General features: G+C 41.1%; 1 protein-coding gene across 1 annotated transcript in view; it reads left to right on the plus strand.

Moving 5' to 3' along the window:
* The window catches only part of LOC129176713 (potassium/sodium hyperpolarization-activated cyclic nucleotide-gated channel 2-like), a 51600-nt gene extending 28231 nt beyond the window's left edge, over positions 1-23369 (plus strand). Inside the window, exons 7-10 of the mRNA XM_054767025.1 lie at positions 17157-17303; positions 17387-17627; positions 17695-17859; positions 18408-23369. Of these exons, the coding sequence (XP_054623000.1) occupies positions 17157-17303; positions 17387-17627; positions 17695-17859; positions 18408-19348 (1494 nt within the window). The 3' untranslated portion in view covers positions 19349-23369. The remainder of the gene's footprint in view (positions 1-17156; positions 17304-17386; positions 17628-17694; positions 17860-18407) is intronic.
* Positions 23370-26874: the final 3505 nt, after the last annotated feature.

The raw sequence follows: 26874 nt of genomic DNA on the forward strand, positions 1-26874 counted from the left end.
AATTAATAATAGTAACAATGTAATCATTTAAATTTGTATGTAATTCATTATATAAAAAAAAATAGCATCCATCCATCCATTTTCTGTGCTGCCTGTCCTCATCTCAGCTGACTTTGGGCGAGCGGCACACATATAGACAAACCACCATTCACACTCACATTCATACCTATGGACAATTTAGAGTCTCCAGTTAACCTAACATGCATGGATTACTTGGAGAAAACCACAGGGAGAACATGCAAACTCCACACAGAGATGCCCAAGCGGAAATTCTTCCCGATCTCCTGATTGTGTGGCCAACATGCTAACCACCAGGCCACCGTGCGGAAAAAAGTTGGGCATCAAGTCTCGAGCATTTGTCGGATCCGGGACTAACATTCCGATTCTTCGGGGATCATTCAAATGTTTATATTTCGGTTCCTAGTTTCGATGTCCACTTTGCCGACTGGAAGAAATAGCTGCGAGCACCAACAAAGAAGAAGCCTTAACTTCATAAAAGACTGGTCGGCTCAGTGCAACGTTCGCAACACAGTGATATCATGCAAAGGAGGGTGCACGATCCACATGATCATCATGGTCTAGAAATAACAGGATACCTTGTCTTTGGTGTGCTACGTCGGACTTGCCCTAAGCCGGTGGTGTCCAAAGTATGGCCCGGGGGCCATTTATGGCCCGCGACTGCTTTTTCATTGGTCCTCAGCACATTCTGAAAATACGATGAAACAATAAAATTTTAAAAACAACAGCAAAAATGGGGGAAAAAAGCATATAATAATAATAATAATAATAATAATGGGCCTCATTCACGAACATCTTCTTAAAAGTCTTCTTAAGAAGTGTACTTAAGAAGGCTCGGGTTGGAAACTGCGCCACATTCACGACACGTTCTTAAGTAGGGATAATCGTTCGCACTGGTGTTCTTAGGTTGATGAATGCCAACTGCGATGCCCGTGCATGTGAGCCCTAATTTGCATAGGTCACCGCCTATGATTTCCTATATAAGGTAAAAAATGTGCCGTGCGCAACAGGCAGCTGGAGGCGGAGATGGCAACGCGCAAGGACAAGACTGAGGAGCAGCTGGACAACAAACGAAAGAAAAACTTCAATTGTACTGAAATAGAGGTGCTTTTACAAGGAGTGACCGAACACAAGACCACCTTATTTTCACGTGTATCCACCGGTCATCAGGCCATCCAAAAAGAGTTGGCATGGAGCACCATTGCAAGAAAAATAAATGCCGTTTCCACGGAGAAACGCACCACCGCAGAGGTTAAAAAGAAGTGTTTTGACTTAAAATCAGAGTAAAAAAAAAAGATTGCACCGGAGGGATCTGGAGGAAACGGGAGGTGGGCCATCGATCAGAAATCAAACCATTTCGGAAACTCTAGAAAATATTTACACAATCATGATGGAAAAATAAAGTCAAAATACATAGTTTGTGTGTGACAATTTATTTTTTCTGTGGTTACATTTGATTAGACGCTGCCTAATTAATACAGCAGCCCCGTGCTCTGGCTCAAGACGTGGCTGGGGGCGCATGTCGTTATCTGGGGGTGCTCCGTGCGCAATAGACACACCACGTTTCATTGCGATGTTATTCTGATGATCCTGCACACCTGCAAGAACAGAGAGGGAAGCCTGAAGCCTGAAGCGGGACATCAAACATTCGTCGCTTTCAGCAAATAAATCTACAATAAATCTACATGGTCCCTTCTCTTCTCTCTCTGCGCAGCGCACGTCCAGCCAGCCTTTTTTTTGGATGAATTGGGATTTGAATATATATTTATCCATGGAGTACATTTTAGTTGTTTTGATGATAAATAATTGTTGGGATATTTTATTTGCACTACATTTTTTGGGATCAGGTTGCAAAATCCATCATGAGGGCGATTGCGCATTGAAAGTGCAAGCTTTGCTTGTGCGTAAGAGTCCTCCTGAGCGTTCGTAGAATTTGTTCTTAGATCTAAGAACTGTGAGTTACAAACACGTTTCGTGAATGCCAAAAATCTTCGTAAGAAGGCTTTAAGAACACATTTGTGCGTAAGAACGTTTCGTGAATGAGGCCCAATAATCCTAATAATCATAATCATAATAATACACTTTCTTTGACACTGATAAAATGAATAAATATATTTTATATGTGTAAATATATATATATATATATATATATATATATATATATATATATATATATATATATATATATATACACACACACACATATACAGTATACACATACATATCCGTCTCTGTTAGCAACAGTCAAGCGACCTTCTCAACTCACGCAACACAGTTCTAGCCTTCAAAATAAGAGCGCTTTCGGCTATATCCTGTTTTACTTGTGTTCACAAGTTTTACTTGTGTCATATAAAATAGCTTACACGAACACTGAGGCAGCAAACAATGTATACTACATTTCAGAAGTAAACACCTATTGTGAAAGTGTACTCCTGTAGAAAGAAACTTCATAACATTTATTATTCAAGTTGAATGCTTTGATATTTAAAATAGCCCTGTAAGAAATTCATAGTAAAGTTGAAAGTTCATATCATTAAACAATTCATGGAGAAGTTCAAACATTTAAACCAAAAAGAAAAGCGGCCTCTTTTAACCATGCAAACTTTTATGACCATGCGTTTTAAAAGCATCAGAATGTAGAATCATTAGGAACCGGTATTAAAATAAGGAATCGGAACTGGAATTGTTGAAACGCTGCTCAACCCTCGTTAAAATTGACCTTCCACCTAACACATCTAGCTACCAATAGTAGTTTACATATAAAAAAAATAATGTGCTGTTTGTATTGTCTTCAGTTTATTTTTATCCACTTCAGAAGAAAGGAAACTAAAATGACTTATCGTTACTTCTCATAACTGAGCATTTCACTTGGATAGAAATGTTATTAATAATTTCATTATTCATTAGTGTTATTTATTATTGATTTATTAGTGTTTGTGCTTGAACTGCTGTTTATCAAAGATGAATAAAGTTGCATGAAGCCGGCGGTGTCATACTTACACGTCTTTGAAGTTGCCAGACTAAGGAAAGTGTGATACTGTGTGTGTGTGTGTGTGTGTGTGTGTGTGTGTGTGTATGTCTCTGTAAAAGAGTGTTTGGAAGTGAAGTATAAGCTATAGCCTGACTGCACTACAGTATCTGGGCGCAGTCCTAATTCCGTCAACTACTGAGCACTGTATTTTTTTTAAGATGTCAGTATTTATTTTTCAAACACCCCGTTTTCATTTCACTTAGTTTGCAAACCTTTGTTTGAAATGTAAAAGCCTCGCTTACACTTGTACGCACTTTGTCCCCACAGTGGTACGCAATTTTGCATGCCAATGAGTAAATTGGTCGTGAACAGGTGCAAAGTATGTGTAGACTGTGAGGGGCTGTGTATTTTGAAATGTTGTGACGCACAGCGATTGCACCGCAACCTACGTGCAGACAATGCAGGCGATGCGTATCAATGAGTGCCTCTGCGTGTCTCATTCACATAAGTAGGTTAACTTTTCCACCACCTCTTGAGCAAGCCGGGGGAGAATTCTCAAGTAATTTCTGTAGTGTCTTGGATCTTCCTTGTGATTTTCTTTTGATAACTAATCATAATGCCCAAAGCATGTCTTCTAGTCAGCAATTCCCTCTGCCACACTGTCCATGTCTCTTATTTTTCTAGTTTATTGCCTTGTTTCTGCTCTTTGCGCATTCGCTATCCGCGGCTGTGAGAAAATATAGACATACCTTTCTTTACTGCATTAGCTTCTTTTCTGGAGTTCAACATCTTGCAGGTCCCTTGCAAAATAGAGGAATTAATGAATCTAGGGGTGATGCTTGCTGTTGCAAGGGACACAGCGGGCCCAGATAATGCCACAACTGCTTCACGGATGTGGGAAGTGGTGGTGACAATGCATACCCATGCGGGAACAAAGCATGTCGCACTAGATGTAAACAGTACTTGACAAGGTGTAAATAAGTCGTGCGGGAGGGTGGTCATTTCGTGCCAATGCGCGCCATTTTCGGTCAGAATTGCGTCTAAGTGCGTCATTTATGCATAAACAGAACACCTAACGGTGTGCAAACTAGTCTTCACGCTTTTCAGGCATGCCTTTAGATAAATAAATAAATGACACACATTGCCATGACAAATTGCGGGACAATGTGGAGGCAAAATGTGTGCAAGTGTAAACGCTGCTTTAGTCACAATGATATTTTGCTGGAAGAGAATGATATTTGAATGATGGACAATTTACCTTACCAGTGTCTACTTGTACATTGTGTTTGTTTTTTTATACAATGAGGTCCATTTTGTGTTGAGCTGTTAAAAAAAAAAAAAATTGCATAAAGCAAACATATTATCCAGTCTCATGTTTATAGGTGTATTAAAAACTTTAAAATTACCTTTCAAAGGTACATTTATTATAGATAAAAACTTGTTTCTATCTGTGATTAATGGCTATTAATTACAAGTTAACTATGCACAACATGCAATTAATCGCGATTAAATATTTTAGTGGATTGACAGCCAATATATAAATATATATATATATATATATTTATTGACAGCCCTAATATAAATATTTTTTTTCTTGCTGAGGGCAGTAAAGTGCATTTCTGACCGGTTGTCAGCTTTTCGCCGCTGCAAAGTGTTTTTTTTAGGCTGCTGCTCCGAGGATTAGTAATATTTGAGCTGAAGTTGTGCTTATGAAACAACATGCAGAGCAGAAAGTGTCAAGCCAGTAAGGATGATGATGCTGCTAGATGAATGTGCCTTGCCACCACATTAGTACAGTGAGAGCCATTTTGATGATATACTTGGGAAAATAGGCCTGTGTGGAGTTAGCATTGAGTGGTGGAGGTCGCTATTTGAGTAAAAGTAGCTTCAATTTACAGATATTGTGGTACTGACGCTGAGAATTGCAGTCAATGAAACATATTAACAGAGCACTGTGACACAAAGCTAAACTGTACGGTACGGACGATGACCTTCTCAGTCCCTGAAAGCGCTGTGTGCTGAGTTGTCACATTTTGATAATAGTGTTTTAGACGCCTTCAAGCTGGCTGTGGTCTTATAAAGTGTTCCATTTGAGCGCGGCTGAACTATACAGTCTGAGAAAGCCATCTTTTCTGTTTACTGCTTCATTTATCAGCCGTCAGCAGCCTGGTTATACACTGTAGTTTTTGCTTGCCAGTGGTCAGTTCTGTCGTATAATATATTGGCTTTTCAGGGTTTCCCCAAGGATTTTTTGGAGGTGTGGTGGCGGCTGCATGGGAGGGTGGCCTTCTGCCACTGTGTCGTGACGCTGCTGCGTCTACAATTTTGTTTTTATTATGACAAATAACAATTTTTATGACCTATTTATTAACTTATTTAACTTTTCTCAACAACCAGCAGAACGTAAACTGAGAACACTGCAAAACTGTTAATTTAATAGCAAAGTTGTCGAGAGCACTTCAGCTGAGAGTCTAAAGCATCAAGCCTCCATTTGCTACCTGACCTATTTAGCCGAACAGTACTATGTGACTATTAGTACAAAAGTACAACATTTGGTACTATTTCACACAAACCTGTATTTAATTTGATGCCTGTTTTAGAGTAATAGGAATACATGGGAAATGAATTGTTCAGTGATATATTTTTTAGTATCCAACTTGCAGCAATATTAAAGCTACCGGTACTTTGACAAAAAGAAAGGAGAACTATTGTGTGAACTATTTGTGTTTTATGTGACTGCCAACATTTAAATTGTACTTAATTTACAAGACACATCTCCACTCAGTGTGCACATTTGTCATGAAATGCAGGCGTCATCTTTGAATAGAACACTTATAAAAATACTATGAAATGAAGCAAACATTCTTTGGTGAACTACTCAACTTCAGCAAGCTACCGCTAGCATACGAGCTACCTGTTGGAGACCCCTGTGATAGCGTCACTGTCTTACAGCTGGACACGCTACGTGTTTATGTTGAACAACTTAGGCACACAACTAGTGTTTTCAAGACAAGCCATAAGTGTTAATAATGATCAAACGAGAGCAAAATTGTTAAGTGACACTTTAAAAAAGCAAGTTAGCATGTACCCCATGAACGTGATAGCCTCTTGTAGCTCGCCAGTAGGACAAAAACGAGCTAGCTAGCTGGCACCAGAGAGTCAGAGAAAGCCAGGCAAAATGTGTAAACAAAGATGCCAGGAAATCGGATGAGATTGAAACGTGAACGATCACACACGCTGCCATAGATAAGCTCAGCTTGTGACACGCTGTCGTCAATTGACTCCACATTTTATGGACTATTTCCCATATGAAAAAGATATACAGTATATAAATCTTCCAAGTTTGTTTGAAACTTGTATGTAAAGCATCAGACAGTGAAATGCACTGAAAATGCACTGAAAGACACGTTGTGGTCTGTAGTATTTTACACTGGTCACTAGGTATCAGTAGCGCCACATTATCTTACATTGATGAGACAATAGCCATCACACGAAGTGCCAGAAGTAAAAAAAGAAACGACAACAAGGAACTCTCCCACTGCTAACATGTGTGAGTGTATATTATGTCATATTTTCTTTGATTATAGCTACTATATTGGGTAATACAAAAGTAAACATGACTATAGGGGTGTTGTTTTATATCTAGAAGGCCCTAATAATGTTAAAAAAAAAGTACTTGGAAAGTTGTAAATGGGTTTTCTATGCTCTAACGACAAAAATATTCCATTTATAAATAAGGACTCCATGCATAGAAAAGGGAAAAAAGGCTATTTTGTTGTCTAGCCTTTACTGCTGTGTTATTTGTGCAACAAAACAGAGACAACTGTGGTTATATGAACATGTGTTGATATTTCCTTTTGCTTTATAAAAAAATAAGACGGAGATTAAAACAAGTGTTTACATATTCATAGAATGGAACTGACTGGCAGGGCCTTAAGAAATGCCTACTTGGGCAAAATAAACCGGTCAGAAGAGTCAGTGTTAACCATCCCCTCGGGGTTACCATAATCTAAATGGACAAAATTATCTTAAATTTGGTTCTTTTACATGTAAAATGATTAGTGTATTTAGCGTGTGGATTAGGGTAATTCTTGAGAACCATTGGATTCCATTAAGATGGAACACTGGCTTTGCTGCCAGTTTGTGCCAGAATACAGCCATTTATCCATCCATAAATCCATCCATGCAGCTTATCCTCACTAGGGTCCCGGGTATGCTGGCTTTGGGCGCGAGGCGGACTGGTCAGGGCACATATTGACAAACAATCATTCACACTCACATTCATACCTATGGACAGTTTAGAGTCGGCAATTATCCTAACATGCATGTTTTTGCAATGTGGGAGGAAACCGGAGTACCCGGAGAAAACCCACCCACGCACGCACGGGGAGAACATGCAAACTCCACACAGAAATGCCCAACGGAGATTCGAACCCAGATCTTTCCGATCTCCTGACTGTGTGGCCAACATGCTAACCACTAGGCCACCGTGCAGCCGTACAGCCATTTATTTATGCAGAAAATCAAAAATGTATCATAATCATATTTACCTGGTGTGGTCACATTTTTTCATGGACATGAAGTGACAACCCTACCTTTTACTGAAATGTAAATTGCATTTTTTTTTAATAACCGTGAAAAAAAGTTAGCAGTGTCAGTTCTGAAGTACATTTGAGTGGATGCAATTAAATACATACACTCAATACCGTATTGATCTGAATGACCCTGAATATAAGACAATCCCTCTTTTCAAGAACAGTTTTTGGAAAAATGTTTTTTTAAAAAGATAAAATCAATCTTTCCGATAGATTGCAATAACATTTTTTTTCATATTTACCTGGTCACTGTTGTGAGTGACATGAAGAAAGGTCGTTTGGCACCACCTGTTGGTTTGCATGTGTACACCTAAACCCTGAATACAAGACGGCCCTTCTTTTCCCAACTTTTTTTTTTTTTAACCGTCCTATAGTTGGGCCAATATGGTTTTTGTAATCCAATACATGCACTAAATACTTGCCAGTGGAGGAAAAGCGCTGACTTGCTAGGGGAGATGTAGTTTGGCGTCACCCATTGTCATTGTTTGGATGTATAAATCTCTAAATCCCAAATATAAGACAACTCATCTTTTTCAGACATTTTTTTCTAGGTAAATATTAACTTATATTCAGGTTAATACGGTTGCAATCCAACTTATACACTAAGTCAGAGGTGTCCAATGTGTGGCCCCCATAATTTTGTGTTTTTTATTGTTATAGTATATAGTCAATATAGCATTGCGAAGACTTCCTGTACTGTAAGTCTTTTTAAATGTATCATCCCCATATTTTATGAATGAATTCTATTGCTTTAAAATACAGTGAAACCTCGGTTAGTGTCCATTCCATTTGCCGTGTTTTTCGGTTAACGTGAACAATTTACACGACAATTTTGCCTCAAATTGTGTGCATTCTCTGGTTAGTGTACACATGTCTTGTTGTGTTTTTAATACGTGCGTGATGTATGTTTAATGTTTGTTTTTCTTTTTATCACGAAATGTCCTTCCTTGTTAGCATCTTATTAGCTAGCTATATAAAATGGCAACCGGAACCAGAAGTCAGCTACATTCTGTCGCCTGTCTATGATGTCATCAACAGTTGACTCTCAAATTTGTTTACACCAAACACGTTTTTCTGGTTTTACAATTATAGTTTTACATGCATAAAACAATTCTAAATGCGTATAAATGACGAATGAAGGGATAAATGAATATTTAAGGTTACTTTTACCTTCACTGAAGACATGACTGTTCCCAAAGACGCAATGTGGCAGCGGGATCAACCACCACCACCTTCCTGTTTTCACTGACGTCTTCAATGACGGTAAAAGTAACCTTAAATGTTCATTTATCCCTTTCATTCATCAATTTATATGTATTTACATGCATTTCAAAAATGTGTTTTGTGTTAACATTTTTGGCTGAATTGGATTAATTAGATTTGTATGATTTCTTCTGGGAAAAATTGATTTGGTTAACGTCTGTTTTGGTTTGAGTCGGACCTTCTGGAATGAATTAATGACGCTAACCAAAGTTCCATTATAATGTGACTATCTTGTCACTGCTAACACTAAATATTCAAAGTCAAAATATACAGTAGGTGTTTGAACATCCGAGAAGATGATCAGCTATTAGCTTTGAGGCTGTATTGTCTCTCCTTTCGTGTTGCTTTGTCACAATCATCCCAATCAGTGAGACGTGCAGACAATCAGTCTGAGCTGCTTGGGTGTGATGCAGCACATGACAGAAAAGAACATTGTTTTCTTCCTGTGCTCGCCTTTGTCTCCATGCGTCTGTCACAACAGCGTACCAGGCAGCATCACTGATCACTCCAATTATCCTGAAGCAGGCTGACCTTGCAAAAATCTTCGCCAACACAACCAATATGTGTGGTTATTGTGTCAAATGATTTGTAATATTCTACCAGCAAGTGTGTGTGATGATCAAGCTCGTATCAGTCTTCCTTGGTACCGATTTTCACTTGCCTCCTTTCATTAGAAGAGACTTTGTAGTGTGTGAAGACCCCACAGCATGTTGTTCGTCCCCACATGCACGTTGGTGAATAGAAAGCCAGACAAGACAAGCTCCCACTATCTGATTTTTCCTCTCTTTGGCGAATGTGCTTCATAATATAATGAGACGATTTAGCTGGGAACGAAGTGAATGAATTATACATCCTCCCATGGCCGTTTGGGATGAGCTGGAATTAGAATTTCCAATGGAGGGAGAGGTTGTGGAACGGGAGCGGAGGGAAGAGGAGAGGAAGACAAGAAGAGGAGAGGACAGGGAAGTCGTGGTATAGAAGGAAAGTAGAGTGGAAGAGAGGGAAAGGAGAGGCAATGGAAAAGGAAAGTAAACAATAAGAGAGCAGAGGGAAGTGGAGGTAAGGAGAGGACAAGAAAGGTTAGGAAAGTAAATGAGAGGAGAGGGAAGTAGAGGGAAGGGAAGAAGAGAAAAGAGAGGTTAGGAAAAGAGAGGAAATGAGAGGAGAGGGAAGTATTGGCAAATAAAGGAGAAAAGAAGTAAAGAAAGGAGTGGAGAGGTTAGGAAAGGGGAGCAAATGAACGCAAAGAAGAGAGGACAAGAAAGTAGCAGTAAGGAAAGGAGAGGCAAGGAAAGGAGGGGAGAGGGGTAAAAAAGAAAATAAAGCAATGGGAAGGAAAGGAAAGAATAGAATAATGGAGAGAAATGCAAGGAAGAGGAATATGAGAAATGGGGGGAAGAAGGTTAAGGAAAGAAAAGAAATGCATTGGAAAAGAAATGATCTTGGTCAGAGTCGCATGCCAAAAATACTAGTTTGGTGCAGTGAAAGACAAATGAGAAAAGCAATGAGTTGTTAGTTTGGATGACAAAATGTCAGCAGAGAGTTGATCTGCCACATACGTCATCACAGTGACAGCAAATGGATGTCATTTTCTCTCATTTGGCTCTTTGTCAGTCTCCCTGTGGCTGTGCTGTGACGCACCGGCCGATTGCCTGCTCCATCTCCTCTGTGCAACACCACATACACACACACACACACGCACTGTGTCCAGTCATTAAATACCATCATGTAAGGTAAATCCCATTTGAACTCATTAGAGCTGCCTCCTTCACTGTGCCAGAAAGAGGTCACATGTGGAAGAACAGCTGCTCGGGTGGAGCGTCAGGTTCTCCCTCGCACCTCTCAACACCTTCACTTTGCTTCCAATCAGCACCTTTCATCTACAGTCAGAAAGGCACACCAGCTGCAGTGTTTGTTTTGACGTGTCTGCTAAAGAGTCGTGACACCGGGGTCGCTTGTTGTGGCCACGTTCTATTCTGCACATGTCAAGAAACTGAGTTGTGCAGGTGAGACGTGGCGTTGCGTAATGCCATCACCTGCCAGCGCTTCCCCTCATGTGGGATACTGAATCATTTTAAGATCATAATTTTATTTGTCCACAACTGTTTTTGTTAAAAAAAAATTACCACTTCACCACAAAATAAAACAACCAATGCAAGACAGGAGAGATAAGAAAAGAAAAATATGAAAATAGCGTAAGAATAAATAAATAAATACGGAACAAATGGCGCATGCAAGTTGGTCGCATTCCCCTTCTTTGTTGCGAGACATATTAGCGCGTCAGTGTTCATGGCCTCACCTTGTTAATTCTGTTTAAAAAACCCAAAATATTCTCACACTGGGGCTGTGGCGTTCGCCTTAGAAACCATCGCTTTTACTCACCTGCAGAATGAGTTTATTCCTCTGGAAGAAGCCCTTTGTCAGGCGGGCATTGTGAACCGCCGCGTTGTCACTCGCGAGCAGCTCCGACTCCACCTGCTGGGACTATAAGACTGAATGACTGACAGGACTGACAGGTTCACTCGCTCCCGTCATTCCGCGATAGAACCATCACGCCCAAATGTTGAGACAGAGGCACAGAGTGATGATTGAGTTTGTTTTTATTTATTGTGCGATTAATTGATTTATTGGTTATTGTGACAGGCCTATGTGTGATGCATTTGCTGTTCCTCTCTGCTCCCTGACACTGAGAGAATAGCCATAATAAGAGCTATACACTTTTCTGCACGGCCCATGCAAAGTAGAAGTGTTCGCCCCTTAAACGTGAAGCGGAGCCTCTAGTTGAAGCACATAGTGTTTACATGAAAGTGAACATTGTATTAGAGGCATTGCTCGCATTGCTTCACACAATGCTGATTATGACCACGAGGCAAATCTCAGTGCATGTTACAGCAAACACACACACACACACACACACACACACACACACACACACACACAATGATGATGCATTCTCCAAGCCAGAAATAAATTATGGAGTCATTTGTGTGTATCTGTGTCATGCATATACTGACCTTTTACAGTGTGGGAACTGTTTAGTTGAAAATGTGAGTACAGTATAGGAAATTGTAGTGTCCAGAAGAGGGGTTGGTACATTTTTGGGCTCAAGCACCACTTCTGTTTTTTTAAAAGTGAAGTATAATTGCCTGTGCTATTATTTTTCAAATACACCACATGATTGCGCTCTTATTAAACACCAAAGTTTCACCATATAACTTGGATTGACTTGAAATTTTTCACACAGCTTATTGCGCTCTGCAAAAACACCCATGGTAATTTTAGGGTGTTTAGCTGAATCACCACAGAATTTGGTACACACTTTTTCGGGGACTAACAAGCACATGTGCAGGGCTGCCCCTTGTCAAATTGGGGCCCTAAGCAGAATTTTATTTGGAGCCCTCATGTTGAAAAACATGGCCGCCATCAAGCAAAATGTATTTGCAGGTGCACATGCAGGACAAGTCGTTGCCCATACTGTAAGTAATTTGTCTAATGATAATAAAACATGGTATACAGGATATACAGTGGTGTGAAAGTGTTTATCCACTTCCTAATTTTGTTTGTCACACTTAAATGCTTCAGATCATCAAACAAAATAAATAATAATATATAAATATATATAAATATATTAATATATAAATATATAAATATATATTTAAATATTAGTCAATGACAACACAATTGAACACAAAATGCAGTTTTTATATGAAACCCTTTTATATTTAAACCTTTTTATTTATTTTTTTATTTTTATTTTTTTTGTATTTTTAAAAAAATCCAAACCTACACGGCCATGTGTGAAAAAGTGATTGGGCCACCCATACCAGCAACAACTGCAATCAAATATTTGCAATAACTTGCAATGAGTCTCATACAGCGCTGTGGAGGAAATTTGGCCCTCTCATCTTTGCAGAATTGCTGTAATTCAGCCACATTGAAGGGTTTTCAAACATGAACCACCTTTTTAAGCTCATGCCACAGCATCTCAATAGGATTCAGGTCAGGACTTTGACTAGGCCACTCCAAAGTCTTCATTTTGTTTTTCTTTAGCCATTTAGAGGTGGACTTGCTGGTGTGTTTTGGATCATTGTCCTGCTGCAGAACCCAAGTTGGTTTCAGCTTGAGGTCATGAACAGATGGCTGGACATTCTCCTTCAGGTTTTTTTGGTAGACAGCAGAATTCATGGTTCCATTTATTGCAGCAAGTCTTCCAGGTCTTGAAGTAGCAAAACAGCCCCAGACCATCACACTACCACCACCATATTTTACTGTTGGTATGCCTTTTGTTCCTTTTATCATCCTTACTCTGTGTGCCATTCTGTGTTCTGGAAAGAACTTTGTCTAGTCTCTGGTGCAAAGTATTATACATTTGCTTTCCAGCCAGCATGTTGAATTGGCCAATAACAGGAGCAATATAATATGTAGTATAACGTAGCAGGCTCACTATTCTCTACCACATGATTATAATGAGATTCAATATACTGTCGTATAGAAATACATGATAATGTTCAGTTTTGATTGACACTGTCAGAGAGGTATGAATCAAACATGTTTATTATTGTGGTTGTAATTCGGTGATGGTACTGGAAAGTGATAAAGAGGTACATGGAAGATGTGTGATGCTTCACAGAATGTGTGCTTGGTTGTCACATACAGTAGTTCATTTGAAAAAAAAGTGCTTTTAGACAGCGTTAAGCCTGCTGAGGTCTCCATTTGAGTGGGAATGAACTATACAGCCTGTCTTTTCTGTTTTCTGTCTCATTTATCAACTGTTGGCTGCCTGGCTATATACAGTGTATCCAGTAGAGTTGGGCGATATGGACCTTAGCATGTATCACAATATTTTTGGGATGTATTGCAATCTGCCGATGTAATTAAATTCAGCATAAAAAGTCTTGCATAAAAAGCTACAAACCTTAACCCATACAAGTAAATACACTTGTCTCAAATAGTAAAGCACATTTATTGATTTATTAGTTACAAACTGCAATATAGCAAGTACATTTAGTGTCTACCAAACGAAGCGTTTTGTATTTTAGACTAGGTAAGTGTAGACATGCTCACTGACTGTCTCCCGCTTCATGACACACTTCGTGCTCAACTCTGTGTTTGCGCTTGAGATGGTAGAACAAATTTGTCATGTTCCCACCTTTTGCCATCAGCGTTGCTTTGCAAACTTTGCATATTATGGTCTCTTGCTTCACATCTACTCATTTTACACTTATTTTTATCAGCATGGCGTGTGTGCTTTATGGGTTACTGAATAAAATGTCCGTCAATGAAATGCAAAAATCCTAATATTTATTGATGCAATACATCAATGGACAATTTTGCCCAGTAATTCAGAAATGGATGTAGCCTGGCTAACTTTTCTGATGGGATGTCAGTCTCTGCACACATTGCTACAAAATCTTCAACAGACTCTAATGCCCATGCTTGTGATTAAGGAAGATGTAATCACCGATGCAATTCCAACTGCATATGTAAGATCATTTTTATGACATTATTTTGTTTACACAGTTAGGCGACATGGGGCAAACGGCGATCTTATTTTGAAGGCCGGAAGTGTGTCCTGTGTGTGTTGAGAATGCCTGTAAGATGAGCTGGGTGCAAGAATAAACACCCAGAACCTGCATGTCGTCATCGGGTTTTGTAAAACGCTCCCTGCATTAAAGTGGTGAAAATATACTCATTCAGCATACACACAACTGCACTAGCATGCCAAGCTAAGCTAACCCCGCTAGCTTCCATTCACACTCCATAAGAGGAGGTTCCGCCAACTTTCACCGGTGTTTACCGCCATCTTTAGTTCGGGAGGAGGCGGTTTAGTGTTTGTAATGATTGTGCCTCGATTGAGCGGTCTGCAGAGTAAATACTTCCCCACACGAACGTTCCTTCTCACGATGACAGCATTTCATTCACATTGTTCGTGTGTTCGCGTTTAGCAGTAAATTCCATTTTATTGGCCAATTCCGCTATTCTGTTCACGCAGAAATCATAGGTCCCTACATGTTGTGGTAAATGTGAGGTGCCAGTGCGTCAATACAGTACGCCACAGCGTGCAGTCATCAACTTGACTTGTTTCCGTTTATCATTTATACAGGTACCGGAATTTATACCGGTATATAAAAATTATCGCCTAATCCTAACATACAGTACAGTATACCATTTGTGGTTTGCCAGTGGTCACTTTGCATGACACAAATTTGCATATCGGGACTATAGAAGGGGATTGGTTGTGTTGTTGCTGTGACAGGGCCTTCATTGTCTGTTGGTCCTCCATTGATCATCGTCCCAAGGTTCATTGATCAAGTGTGGGTTCATTTCAGTTGACAGTTGTGTGCATGCGAGGTTGCTTTGTCAACACACAACTTGAATTATTTTGCATAATCTTTCTGTGTTTGGCATCACTGTTGGTTAGTAATGAGCTTCTAAAGATATCCAATGCTTGTGTTGTCTCACAGGCCCACATGAGTTCCAGTGCATTCATTTTGTTTTAAAATGTACAGTCTATCTCAGTCTATTTCTTATCTAAACCTGGCCAAATGAAATAGCAGAAGACTAAGATTTTGTGTTGAAAGATATAAAAAAATGAAATGTTTTTTTTTTTTTACACATTGACAGAAAGTTCCAGGTCCAAAATGATTGATACCTTGTCTCAACACATGGCTATCCAATATTTTAAATTCATAGGCGATCTAGAATATTGTAGAAGTTATTAGGGTCCTTTCAAATTGAGCAAAATATTTCCTCCAATTTGTTCAGTAAGATGTGTTTTGTATTAACTAGGGCTGTCGAAAATAGTGCGTTAATTGGGGTGATTCATTTATTTAATTAATTACTTTGACATTTTTAGCATAATTAACGCGTGCACATCATGTCAAATCACACATTTGTTATGACGGCAGGCTGATGTGCAATAGCGTTCCAACAGTCACACAGAGTCTGATGCTTTTTAATAACTTTATTCTGACATCAACATCAGTGCAATTCCAGCACCATATATGTATCTCCAACTCACAAACACGTCGCTAGTTAGACACTTTCTCGTCACTTAGACTACAGCGAGTGGCATTCACGGACATTCTGAACATCACAACGTCTTCATGATGCGTGTATGTGTGGTCTAAATGAACAGAAAGACAAAGTAAAACAGTAAGCGCATTTTCTTATCACTTACCTAACTCTTACTGCGGAAGTACAATTTTCTGCATTTCGGAAATCCCAGAAAATACATGTACACTCAAAACATGTGAATTCAACTTAAATGACGTGGGGTCTCTGAACGCAACCCCACATTGCTCATAATAAAGCGGAAGCGTGATTCAAATGTTCTGCTACTATTACAGAGATTAGTGCTGGGCAAATGCATTTTCAGACATGTGCGCTATCTTTTAGCTTGGTTTAAAATTTCAGTTCACTGGGAGCTGTTAATACATACACGTACAGATATATATTTATAATTGTGTCCTGTCATTCATCTTTCTGTTCATAAACTACAGTCAACATGGGCACATTTCACACATAATTGCAAATGGTGATTAATTTAATCATGATGAATTCATTTGAAAATTGTGATTGATTTGATTAAAATGTTTAATCATGACAGCCCTTGTTTCATGTCAACTTGTTACTCTTGTGACACTTTTTTCCAGCTCAAGGATACAGGCATCCTCCATTCACAATTAAAAAAATCCCTTTTACTCAAAATGTGGCCATGGTATGACTAATTTTGGCATTAATTGGAGGTAATTGGATTCGTTTTGGGTTGTGAATGGCCGTTTGTGAACAAACTCAGGTCACCTCCAATACAGTTAAACTGCACATCTTGGAGTGGCCTTTTGTTGTGACCAACCTAAGGTACAATGCTGCAACAATCATGCTGTCTAATCAGCATTTTGATATGCCACACCTGTGAGGGGGATGAATTATGAATTATGGATGCTCACTAACACAGCTTGAGACAGATTTGTGAACAATACATGAGCGTGATTGGCCTGTTGGGTACATAGAAATAGTTTTATATCTTTGAGTTCAGCTCATGAAAAATGGGAGCAAAAACAAAAATGTTTTGTTTATATCTGTGTTGAGTGTAATTGAACTTGGAAATGCATTGGTCGATTGTTTAGCATTTAAAAGCCGACCAGCGTATTTTTATGTCGATACAGACTGCTGCAGATCTTTTTGACTGTGGAGTGGGAAAAATATGCCTTTTAAAAATACTGCACTTATGATCTTTGCATATGGGTGTACTGTATATATGTATAAAGATAGAATAAGGACTTTTCCCAACTTCCTCCCTCATACAGTACAAACAAGTGGAGCAGTACATGTCCTTCCACAAACTGCCGGCCGACTTCCGTCAGAAGATCCACGACTATTACGAGCACAGATACCAGGGCAAGATGTTTGATGAGGAGAGCATTCTGGGAGAACTCAGTGAGCCGCTCAGAGAGGTGAGAGACACAAAAGCACACAATTAAGGTTTGGGGTTTTTGCTGTCTTTGAATGCATCACATGTTTTTGCATCCACCTTCAGGAAATTGTCAACTTTAACTGCCGCAAACTGGTGGCTTCCATGCCACTGTTTGCCAACGCAGAGCCAAACTTTGTCACGGCCATGTTGACCAAGCTGCACTTTGAGGTATTCCAACCACATGATTACATCATAAGGGAGGGCACCATTGGGAAGAAAATGTACTTCATCCAGCATGGAGTCTGCAGCGTCATCACCAAAGGCACCCTTGCGATGAAACTCTCTGATGGCTCCTATTTCGGAGGTAGGAAAACAGTTAATGGCTTGTTGGTGGGTTATTTTCTTTTTTGATTGTTTCTTTGTTGTTTCAGAGATCTGTTTGTTGACGAGGGGACGGCGGACAGCCAGCGTCCGAGCAGAGACGTACTGTCGACTTTACTCTCTGTCTGTGGACCACTTCAATGAGGTGCTGGAGGAGTATCCCATGATGAGACGAGCGTTTGAGACCGTGGCCATTGATCGTCTGGATCGCATAGGTAAACACAAAAAAAAGATGGAAAAAGCTTGATAGTCTGATGTATAAAATATTATGGAGACATACCCGTGGCGTTCTCACTTCCAGAAATTGTTCTAAAAACAGGAGACAACTCTTAATCACTGTTTTAATCCAGGGGTTTTCAAAATGTGAGGTGGACCTCTCCTGCGAGGCGCCTTACAGACTTAAGGGGAGGCACAATTCATAAACATTTCTAAGCTAACTTAAGTTACGGTCAAAGGCAAAATGAATTGATTTTTAGTTCTGAGAGTAAGCGAGTAAACAGAATCTGGGGTGAGCAGAAAACGCCACAAAATATGCTCCAGGAAATCATTTTTTCTGGGGAGGCTCCACACTTTGAAAACCCTTGTCTTAGTCAAAGAAGGGTTGTGTTAAACCCCCCCATTCTTCATCTTACTGAGATCTTTTGACACCTTCAAGCATCTTTAGAATGGTGTAAAAAAAACAGACCTCAAACCTCTGATCTCACAAATGTTTTTGAATAGACAAAAACATTCCACTATAAAATTTCCATATTCTTCTCTTCAGGTAAAAAGAATTCCATCCTGATGCACAAAGTTCAGCATGACCTTAACTCCGGCGTCTTCAACAACCGCGAAAACGAGATGATCCAGGAGATTGTCAAGTATGATCGCGAAATGGTGAAGCTCGTGGACCTACAGAGGCCACGGGCCATGTCGATGACGCCCTCCATCGGTGGCATCTTCGCTCCCCCAGGCCAGTCTCAGACGGGCTCGGCAATCGCCACCCTCCAGCAGGCAGTGGCCATGAGCTTCTGCCCTCAAATGGCGAGTCCCTTAGTGGGCCCAGGGACTCTGCAGTCTCCTCGTATGGTGCGAAGGTTCCAGGTGATGCAGAACTTGCAAAGCCCCGTCTCCATGTCTCCTCTTCAGTCTCAGCCCCCTCAGACGCTTGGAGGGGCGTTTGGGTCGGCTATCTCCAGCCCGCCCGTCCAAAGCCCCTTAGCAGCTTCAGGACGGACTTTCCAGTACATGGCAAGCGCGGGACCTTCGGGGTCCCAGTTGTCTTTAGTACAGCACCATGTACCCAGTCCCACACAGACCCAGCCGAGGCCTGCCTCACATAAGAGCACCCACTCCCTTCACACGGGGAGCTTGAGCCAGGACACCCGTGCACTGTCTGCCTCCCAGCCTTCACTCCCCCAGGAAGGAGCGCCCCAAGCTGCTTCTGCAGCCCCCAGCCCTCCGCCCTCCACTCGCACCTCCAACACCTCCATCGGTCCCCCTCACCCTAACCTTCCCGGGCCCTCCGGGGTGGGGAGATCGGCGGGCACGCAACAGAGGGTAGCCTTCGCCTCCACGCCTCCTCCCAGTGGACCTGCTGCGACGGGGGCAGTAGCAGGAGCTACTGGATCAGGGCCTCCAGACTCTGGCGTTCCCAAGAAAGATTCAATTGTCAGCCTTCCAGAGCTAGACTCTGCCAGATCCCGGCTGTCTTCCAACTTGTGACCCTGGTTGATTTCAGGAAAGAGGCCTTTTTTGTAGGTGTTTGTTTTGGGTCAGTTTCGCTGATCCGTCAGCCTGCTAGATGACCAATGGGCTGTTGCTGGCTCCACCAGTCATTGGGCCTGGATGTGCTGTGTGCTGGTGTCTGCTGAAGGAGACGCGTCTCCACATTTTGGGACTGCGGCGAGGAAAAGTCTATACAATGAAACTAGTATAACTTAAGGTTGAACTGGCCTAGTCTCCTGTGCCAGCACCTTTTATTCTTAGTATCACCCCTTACACTCTGCTTCCAAACACCTACTGTATATCGCTGTCTTTACTGTAAAGATATTTAGAAACATATGATTAATGTAACATTTGCATACTGTGTAGAATCCATGCAATGCAATCTAGCAGGAGCTGGACTTAAAAATGAAAATCAGGGACTTGAGGTCAAATGACAATGACGTTTTAAATGTTCAAGTGTTTTGAGTGTCTTTTTCTTTTTCTCTCCGTATAAGCTGTCGTAGCAAAATAATACATCGCTCTTCATATCGTTTCAAATAGTAGTGGACAAACTAGTGTTGTAGACCGCTGGTCGATCTTACATCGAAGTGTAAATATTTGAGGAAAATAATATTATATTCATTGTATCTACCCAAACCAAAGTTGAGCTTGAACACAAAGTCTGGTTGTGTCTGTATCAACTAAAAAAGAAACATAGAAGAAAAATGCCATTTATTTAACTGCCTTGATTCAACGTTAGAAGCCATATATTTGGTTCGTGTGTTTGTATATACGTGGGTGTACGTTTGTGTGTGCGTGTCGGTATGTTTTTCGGGGGGTTTATTTTCGGAGAATGGACTCACTGGCGCGTTCTCTCTCACTCGGCTTTGTCAAGGCTGATTAGTTTGACATGCTGACGGCGGCGCTGACCACTTTCTCATGAAACATCTGCCGAGTGGTCCGATGTTTGCTCGGCGTCCTGATTGTAAGCCTGGAGGCAAAGGCGCTTAAATAATCTCAGCTTTATCGAAAAAGGAGACCATCTCATATTGTATACTTGCTTGTTTTTATCTAGGTTTATTGATTAACACATGCAATATATTTCTGCAATACTCTACCCCGCCTATATATATATATATATAAATATATATATATATATATATAAATATATATGACTATAGATATCTATACATATGCTGTACAGGAAAGTGATTTTCTTTTTTTTAATGTGAACTCTTAAGGAATCCAGCAGCTGTTGTGGCTTCACTTGAGCTATTGTAATCCAGTGACCATGTTGTTACCTTAACCAAAAATATTTGAAGGGACGAGAGGGAAGAAAAATAAATAATAATAAAAAAATTACATTAAAAAAACAGATGGAACAAGCCGGTGCATAGCAACAACAAGAATTCATACCTTGACAAGAATGTCACTTTAAAGCCCATCGGAGGGAGTTCACTTGTACGATCAAATCCGGGGCGTGGGGTTTGGAGTGAATGGGGTAAAAAACATGTCAACGCCTTTAAAATAACGTTTGAAGTCAGTCGACCCGCAAATGCCCCTACGTTACAATGAATGTCTCAACATTTTGATTCCGATGGGTTGAGGCTTTGGTTCTATTATTCTTCTTCACATGGTTGCTGAATGTATGAAGGAAGACAGCTAATCAGATATGAACTGCCATGTAAATAAAGGGATGATGATTTGAATAGGCTTTTATGATGCAAGAGGGTTGCTGTGTGTGCGTGCGTGCGTGCGTGCGTGCGTGCGTGCGTGCGTCTTTTTAAGAATTCTCGAAGATGCTTCTCCAGGTTGTTTGTCTCGTACGCTCAGTCCCGACATCCCATCACCACATCAAACATGAGTGGATCCATCGGTTTAGTGAGGTTATTGAGGTGTATGAGTTATTAAGCACCTTGTGTTGCACTACAACCTTGTGAATCAAAATGAAAATCAATGCACCGTTCTTCTGAAATGGTCCCCCGGACCAATTATGTGCTTGAAGTGAATTCAATTCCGATAGCGAAACAAGGCGTCTTTTTCCGCTAAATCCGACACAATGCGACTTTTCACTCAGGTTTTCTTTTCAAAGAAAAATGTAATGATCGCTGCAGCCAAGTGGGCCATAGATTGATGCACGCTTGTCTATCCTTGAATTCTTAAATTGGCTAAAACCCTGAGCTTGCTCCTATCTATCAGGCATGATACTGCCATGTTTTCACCACTTCTCCTCTGAGGTCTTTAATTCAAGGTGTAAGGTGATTGTTTTTATCCAAGGGCTTCATCTCATGGCTTGTTTTTTATTTGTTTGTTTTTTTAATGTTGGATTTTCACATTGTGTTCAGTGACTAACATGCACTAAACCGTTTTGTCATAGCGGGTCACGATGCTGTGGCCCCATTCATCGGCAACTTTCTATTGCTTTTTTTCCTATGGGAAAGGCACATGCCAAAAGGCCAATACGATTGTGAATAAATCGAGTCCATTTGAGTCCGTATAGCTGTTGTGTGCGCTTCGATACTGTTCCAGTGTAATCAGTTGGTCCTCTTCCCTGTTCCTTTGTGCTAATACCAGAGTTTGCCCTATTAAGCTGCTATCAGGACTGTGCTGATATTACGTGAAGGGGTCCACAGTCGGTGAGAGCAAAGGGAGCTAAAGAGCTAATGTTTCAGGCAATATCAGACACTGTTCCATTACATTCGTCCACTGAGATACTGTAGTGTGTAAATCACAGAAAGGATAGGACATCCCAGACCCTTGATCAGAACCAGGACCCTGTCCCGGGTTCTGAGTGCTGCTCCTGGACCTTTCTGTGAAGTGGGCCTAGAACCTCTCACACATGTTTGACACTGACTGACAATTATTGAGAGTATCGGAGACTCAAACCTCTCATTTGTTGCTGTACCAGATATATAAGGGTACTGAATGCCTTGGTGTTGATATGTTAGCAAATCAGGGTCTTACTTTTTGTTTATATAAATGTGTCTTTGATTTGTCCGTATAGTTTTTCTTTTGTTTTTTTGTTTTTACAATGTGTCCCATGCACATGGACTGTATATACCTTGTGCCTAGTATATCTAGTTTCCACATAGTCTATTTTTGTGGTATGTACAGTATGTGCCTGTAAAAATGCAAATATGTGTTTTTATTTTAAAACTTGCAATATATGTAAAAAAAAAAAAAAAAAAAAGCTCAACACTAGTATTGCTAAATTAAAAATGACAATGTCAGTATTTATAATTTTCCCTGATTTGGGGAATCACAATATTGCACATTTTTGTTGGTTTGAGCCTTCCAACACCATGCGCGCTGTACTCTGTACGTTCATGTTCTGTATATATGGTACACACAGAGATGTGGGGCACACTGTTGTGTTTTTATCCACAACCTGCTGTACAAGAACTATTTTCTACAGTGAGAGGGTGAGCTCTGGCGGTCTTCTGTTGGCATATCAGCAGTGGAGACGTTAGCTTTGGTGACCAAATTGCATTGAGAAAAAAGCGGAGATGCCTGCACAATAGAGATCAGCTAGGCCGTTGGTTGCAAACTGATCACAGAAAAATGTTGTCACAATTGATATAATAGCTCAGTGCGTCCAATTTCACTTGTTTCTAAGTGGGACCTTCACACCTAGACATTGTCACGTATACCAACCAATGCACGATGATTTAATTTAGCAGTTTGTGTCGTAGCTACTGTAGCCTGCTTAGCTAACCTAAGCCTTCTCTCTGCTTCAGGACTGTATCGTGTGCGTGAGCGTGTGTGCCTGTTTGTGTGTGTGTGTGTGCGTGTGTGTTCCTGTGCCTTTCCTTCGATAACGCCGGTCCCACTTGAGAAAAAGGTAACACTGAGGCAAGCCGTGCTGTGTTTAACACCATCAAAATAAAGCAGAAATGACTTGAGCACATCCAAAGTAGCACTCCCTAGCTCTGTAACCAGAGATACTTTACCAGCAACATGTAGAAACAGCACAGACAATGTGACGCAAAGGCCGGTCTGCAACCATCTTCTGCTAAAAAAAAAAAAAAAAAAAAAGGTTTCACAACTACCAAGTGATGTCTATAAACGACACATCCAAGCTCCAATCAGCTCCCAGTCTGGCTGATTTGAACTTGCATCCAAAAAAAGAAAAAAGGCTGCCATGTCCACCACCTCTGCTATAGCCGACAACACACGAGCCACACCCTGGTCTCTCTCAAGCTGGTCTGTCAGTCAGTGGCAATGTTGTTTAAGCGTTCGTAAAAAGACGATTACATTGTTGTGCAATAAAAAGATGAGCGCATTGGCATACTGATCTGTGTGTGTGTGTGTTTTCCTTGAAGACCCCGCTGTAATACATAGAAGCACACACACTTCAACCTTGTAAATCAGCCTCATTCCACCCCACATCAGATGAGATCTCTCTCTGCAGACAGGGGCTCTGCTGCATCCCTGATGAGATGTCTGAGCTCGGTCTAAAAGCCTTCTGTGTGTGTGTGTGAGCCATGCAGTGTATTTATTCCTGTACGTCACATTGCGTACGTGCACTAGCAGGCCCCCTGTTTTGTATTAGTCTTATGTGAAGAGAGAGCAAATGAACCGGTGGCTGTGGAGAGTGTGTGTATGAATGTGCCTGACGGAGTGGGTGGGTGTGTGTGCGTCAGAGATGAGGGCAGTCCAAGGACACACTCCTCTGGTAGCCTGAGAGCAGCATCCACCCATTCTTTCCTTCTCTTTCCTTCACGCACACACTCTGGTGTCTGGATCCTCAATGATTATGCACACAGAGGAGGGAGATTACAATTACATGCAAGGTGAGGTGTTTGAACACCAAGCTCAACATCGTGTTGCTACAAATGTGGGCGAGGCCAGCCGCAGTGCGTTGAAATAGTTTTAGCTTGACGTGTCACATGCTCTCTCTTTTATACCATATTGACACACACTGTGAGGACGCCACACACACACAAAGTTGCAATGCTATATAAGTAGTGTGCGTATCCAATTTCAACTTGTACATGTCCAAGGATTGTCCTCTACCTCGTTTTCTCTGCAGTGCCTGTGTCCCTGGCTGTCCTACTTCAATTAATCATATCAGCATCTCCTGCACCACCCCCATTGCTTTTTACCTCCACCGGGCCATTTGCTTATTTAGTCCATTACTGCCCTGTCCCATCTTTCACCTTTTGCCCGACACAGGCCTTCAATAACATTTCCATAGCGACTGTTTATCACTTTCGTGGGGACACGTGCAGCTGTTATTACCTCCGCCAAGCACTAAAGTGCTTGTGGAGGTATAGTTTTGACGCTGGCAACGTGTGGATCGGTAGTACCATGACATTTTGGTGCATAACCTGAATAAAAATGCAGACTCAGTAGAAACTCTACAGGAAAGGTGACCAAACTTTTTCCACATACAAAAGGACCACATATAAAAAAAAATAACATCCACCATCTTCTGCTGGAGCCTATCCAAGCTGACTTCGGGTGAGAGGCGGGGTACACCCTGGACTGGTCGCCAGCCAATCGCAGGGCACACATAGACAAACAAACATTCACATTCATACCTCTGGACAATTTTGAGTCGACAATTAATTTTTGGAATGTGGGAGGAAACCGGAGTAGCCGGAGAAAACCCACGCACGCACGGGGAGAACATGCAAACTCCACATATAGATGCCCAACGGAGATTCTAACCCAGATCTTCCCAATCTCCTGACTGTGTGGCCAACATGCTAACCACTCGGCCATAGTGTGACCCAAAAAATAACATAGTAATTTTTTTTTTTAAACATGCTACAACCAATATAGTCAAGATCGTGTAAGGTCATGAATTGAAATACTATTGAGAACCTAATAATATTTATTTAGTTGTACAAACCACTGTATGAGTTGCTGGCACCAGCATTGTTCAAGCATGAATAAAGACAGACCTGCCAACCTGGCAAATTTTATGATTAACACCCCCCAAAGTTACACGTAACTCTCACTGTGTCTTGGAAACACACAACTCTGGTGCGTTCAAAGACCACTGGGAAACGCTTGGCAAAACCAAATAAAACCAAACAGCATAACCATGCAAAAACAATGGACTTTCTAACAGTAAATGATTTTCCAATTATACAACTTTTTTTTGAACAGTTCAACCTTGGTGGAGGTCCTCTTTCCCTCCCCCTGAACTCCAATGTATCTTTGCAGCAGTGGCATGCGTCACGACAACGCAGCTCAAATTTGAAATCAGGATTAGCGTTTGGTTAAAGCTCCGAGTCCATGAATGAGTCAGTGAGCAAGACAGGCAGATGGAGGGAGAGGGAGGTTTGGGGGGTGGGGTGGGGAGTCAGTCATCCAGCAGCCGCAGGCAGCCTCAGCATCAGCATCACAGTTGCTGGACAGCAAGCAAGCTGAGGGAAGGAAGTTAGCAGTGGGAAAAACAAACAGCAGACAAGCGCAGGAAGCAAAATGACATTCACTGTGTCATCTAGATGAAAATTATAATTTGATGGTGGCCTCATCCGTGGCCCCCCGAGGGTTTTTTTTTTTTTTTTTTACAATATTTTACTGCTCGTTTCGACAAAAAGAGCCTCTGCGGTCTGATGGATCAATGCAGTCTTGGTCCAAGGACACATGACGTCTCACAGATCCTGTCAATGTGTAAATCACGCCAGCTTGCGATGCCCCACTTGCAGAGCAGGAAGAGATCTTTGCCTCACTCGTTCAAATGTCCACTTAACCAAGAATTTATGATCACACTGCTGAGCCTTATACTCTCTTGAGAATGTAGAAGGATTTTGTATGAAACGTACAGTAATGCATAATAATTGGTCAACAGAGGTGTACAAAGGTGGAAGAAATAGGAAATAATGTACACGTTGTGGTGCAGCATGTCTACTATGTTTGTAGAATGTGTTGTGGATGTAATGTAGTGCTTTTCTTACCTTTTCATGCCCACTCTATATAACTTTTAATATGTTCTCACGTTACATATGTACACTAGGTCCCCAACTTACGAACATCCGACTAGCGAACACTCGTGGATACGAACACAAGCCGACTGGTCTATATTTTATTTTATTTTATTTTGCCTTGTAGTCGCTCAATCAGTATTTATACTGCTACTGTACATGCTTGACCAGTAGAGGGCACTGTGACACTGCTAATGGGACCAACACAGGAAGTGTTAGAGCTAATGGGACCAACAGAGGAAGAGTTAGACGCTGGGGAGATAAAGCTAAATGGAAAGCTAAATTATACAACCCGGACAGAGCATGTGATTAAAGTTTATGAAGAGTTAATAGGCCTGCTTAATTCTACACCACCCACAGAACACTACCTCTTTTAGAAGAGTCTAACAACGACGACGATTTGTCCTTTTTCAATAACTCCTCCTCCAACTCCACCACAACCACATATGCTCTACCACTCCTCTTCAAAGGTAAATAACATTTACCAGAACATGGAGGAGATTTCAGGAGACTGGTGGTTATTCTTGGAGAGCTGGACAGGGCCGTAGAAGGTCCTCAACCCCTCAGCAGGACCGATACCTGCTCGCTTGTGCAAGGCGGAACAGG

Source organism: Dunckerocampus dactyliophorus, chromosome 2, assembly GCF_027744805.1.
Source record: "Dunckerocampus dactyliophorus isolate RoL2022-P2 chromosome 2, RoL_Ddac_1.1, whole genome shotgun sequence".
NCBI lineage: Eukaryota > Metazoa > Chordata > Actinopteri > Syngnathiformes > Syngnathidae > Dunckerocampus > Dunckerocampus dactyliophorus.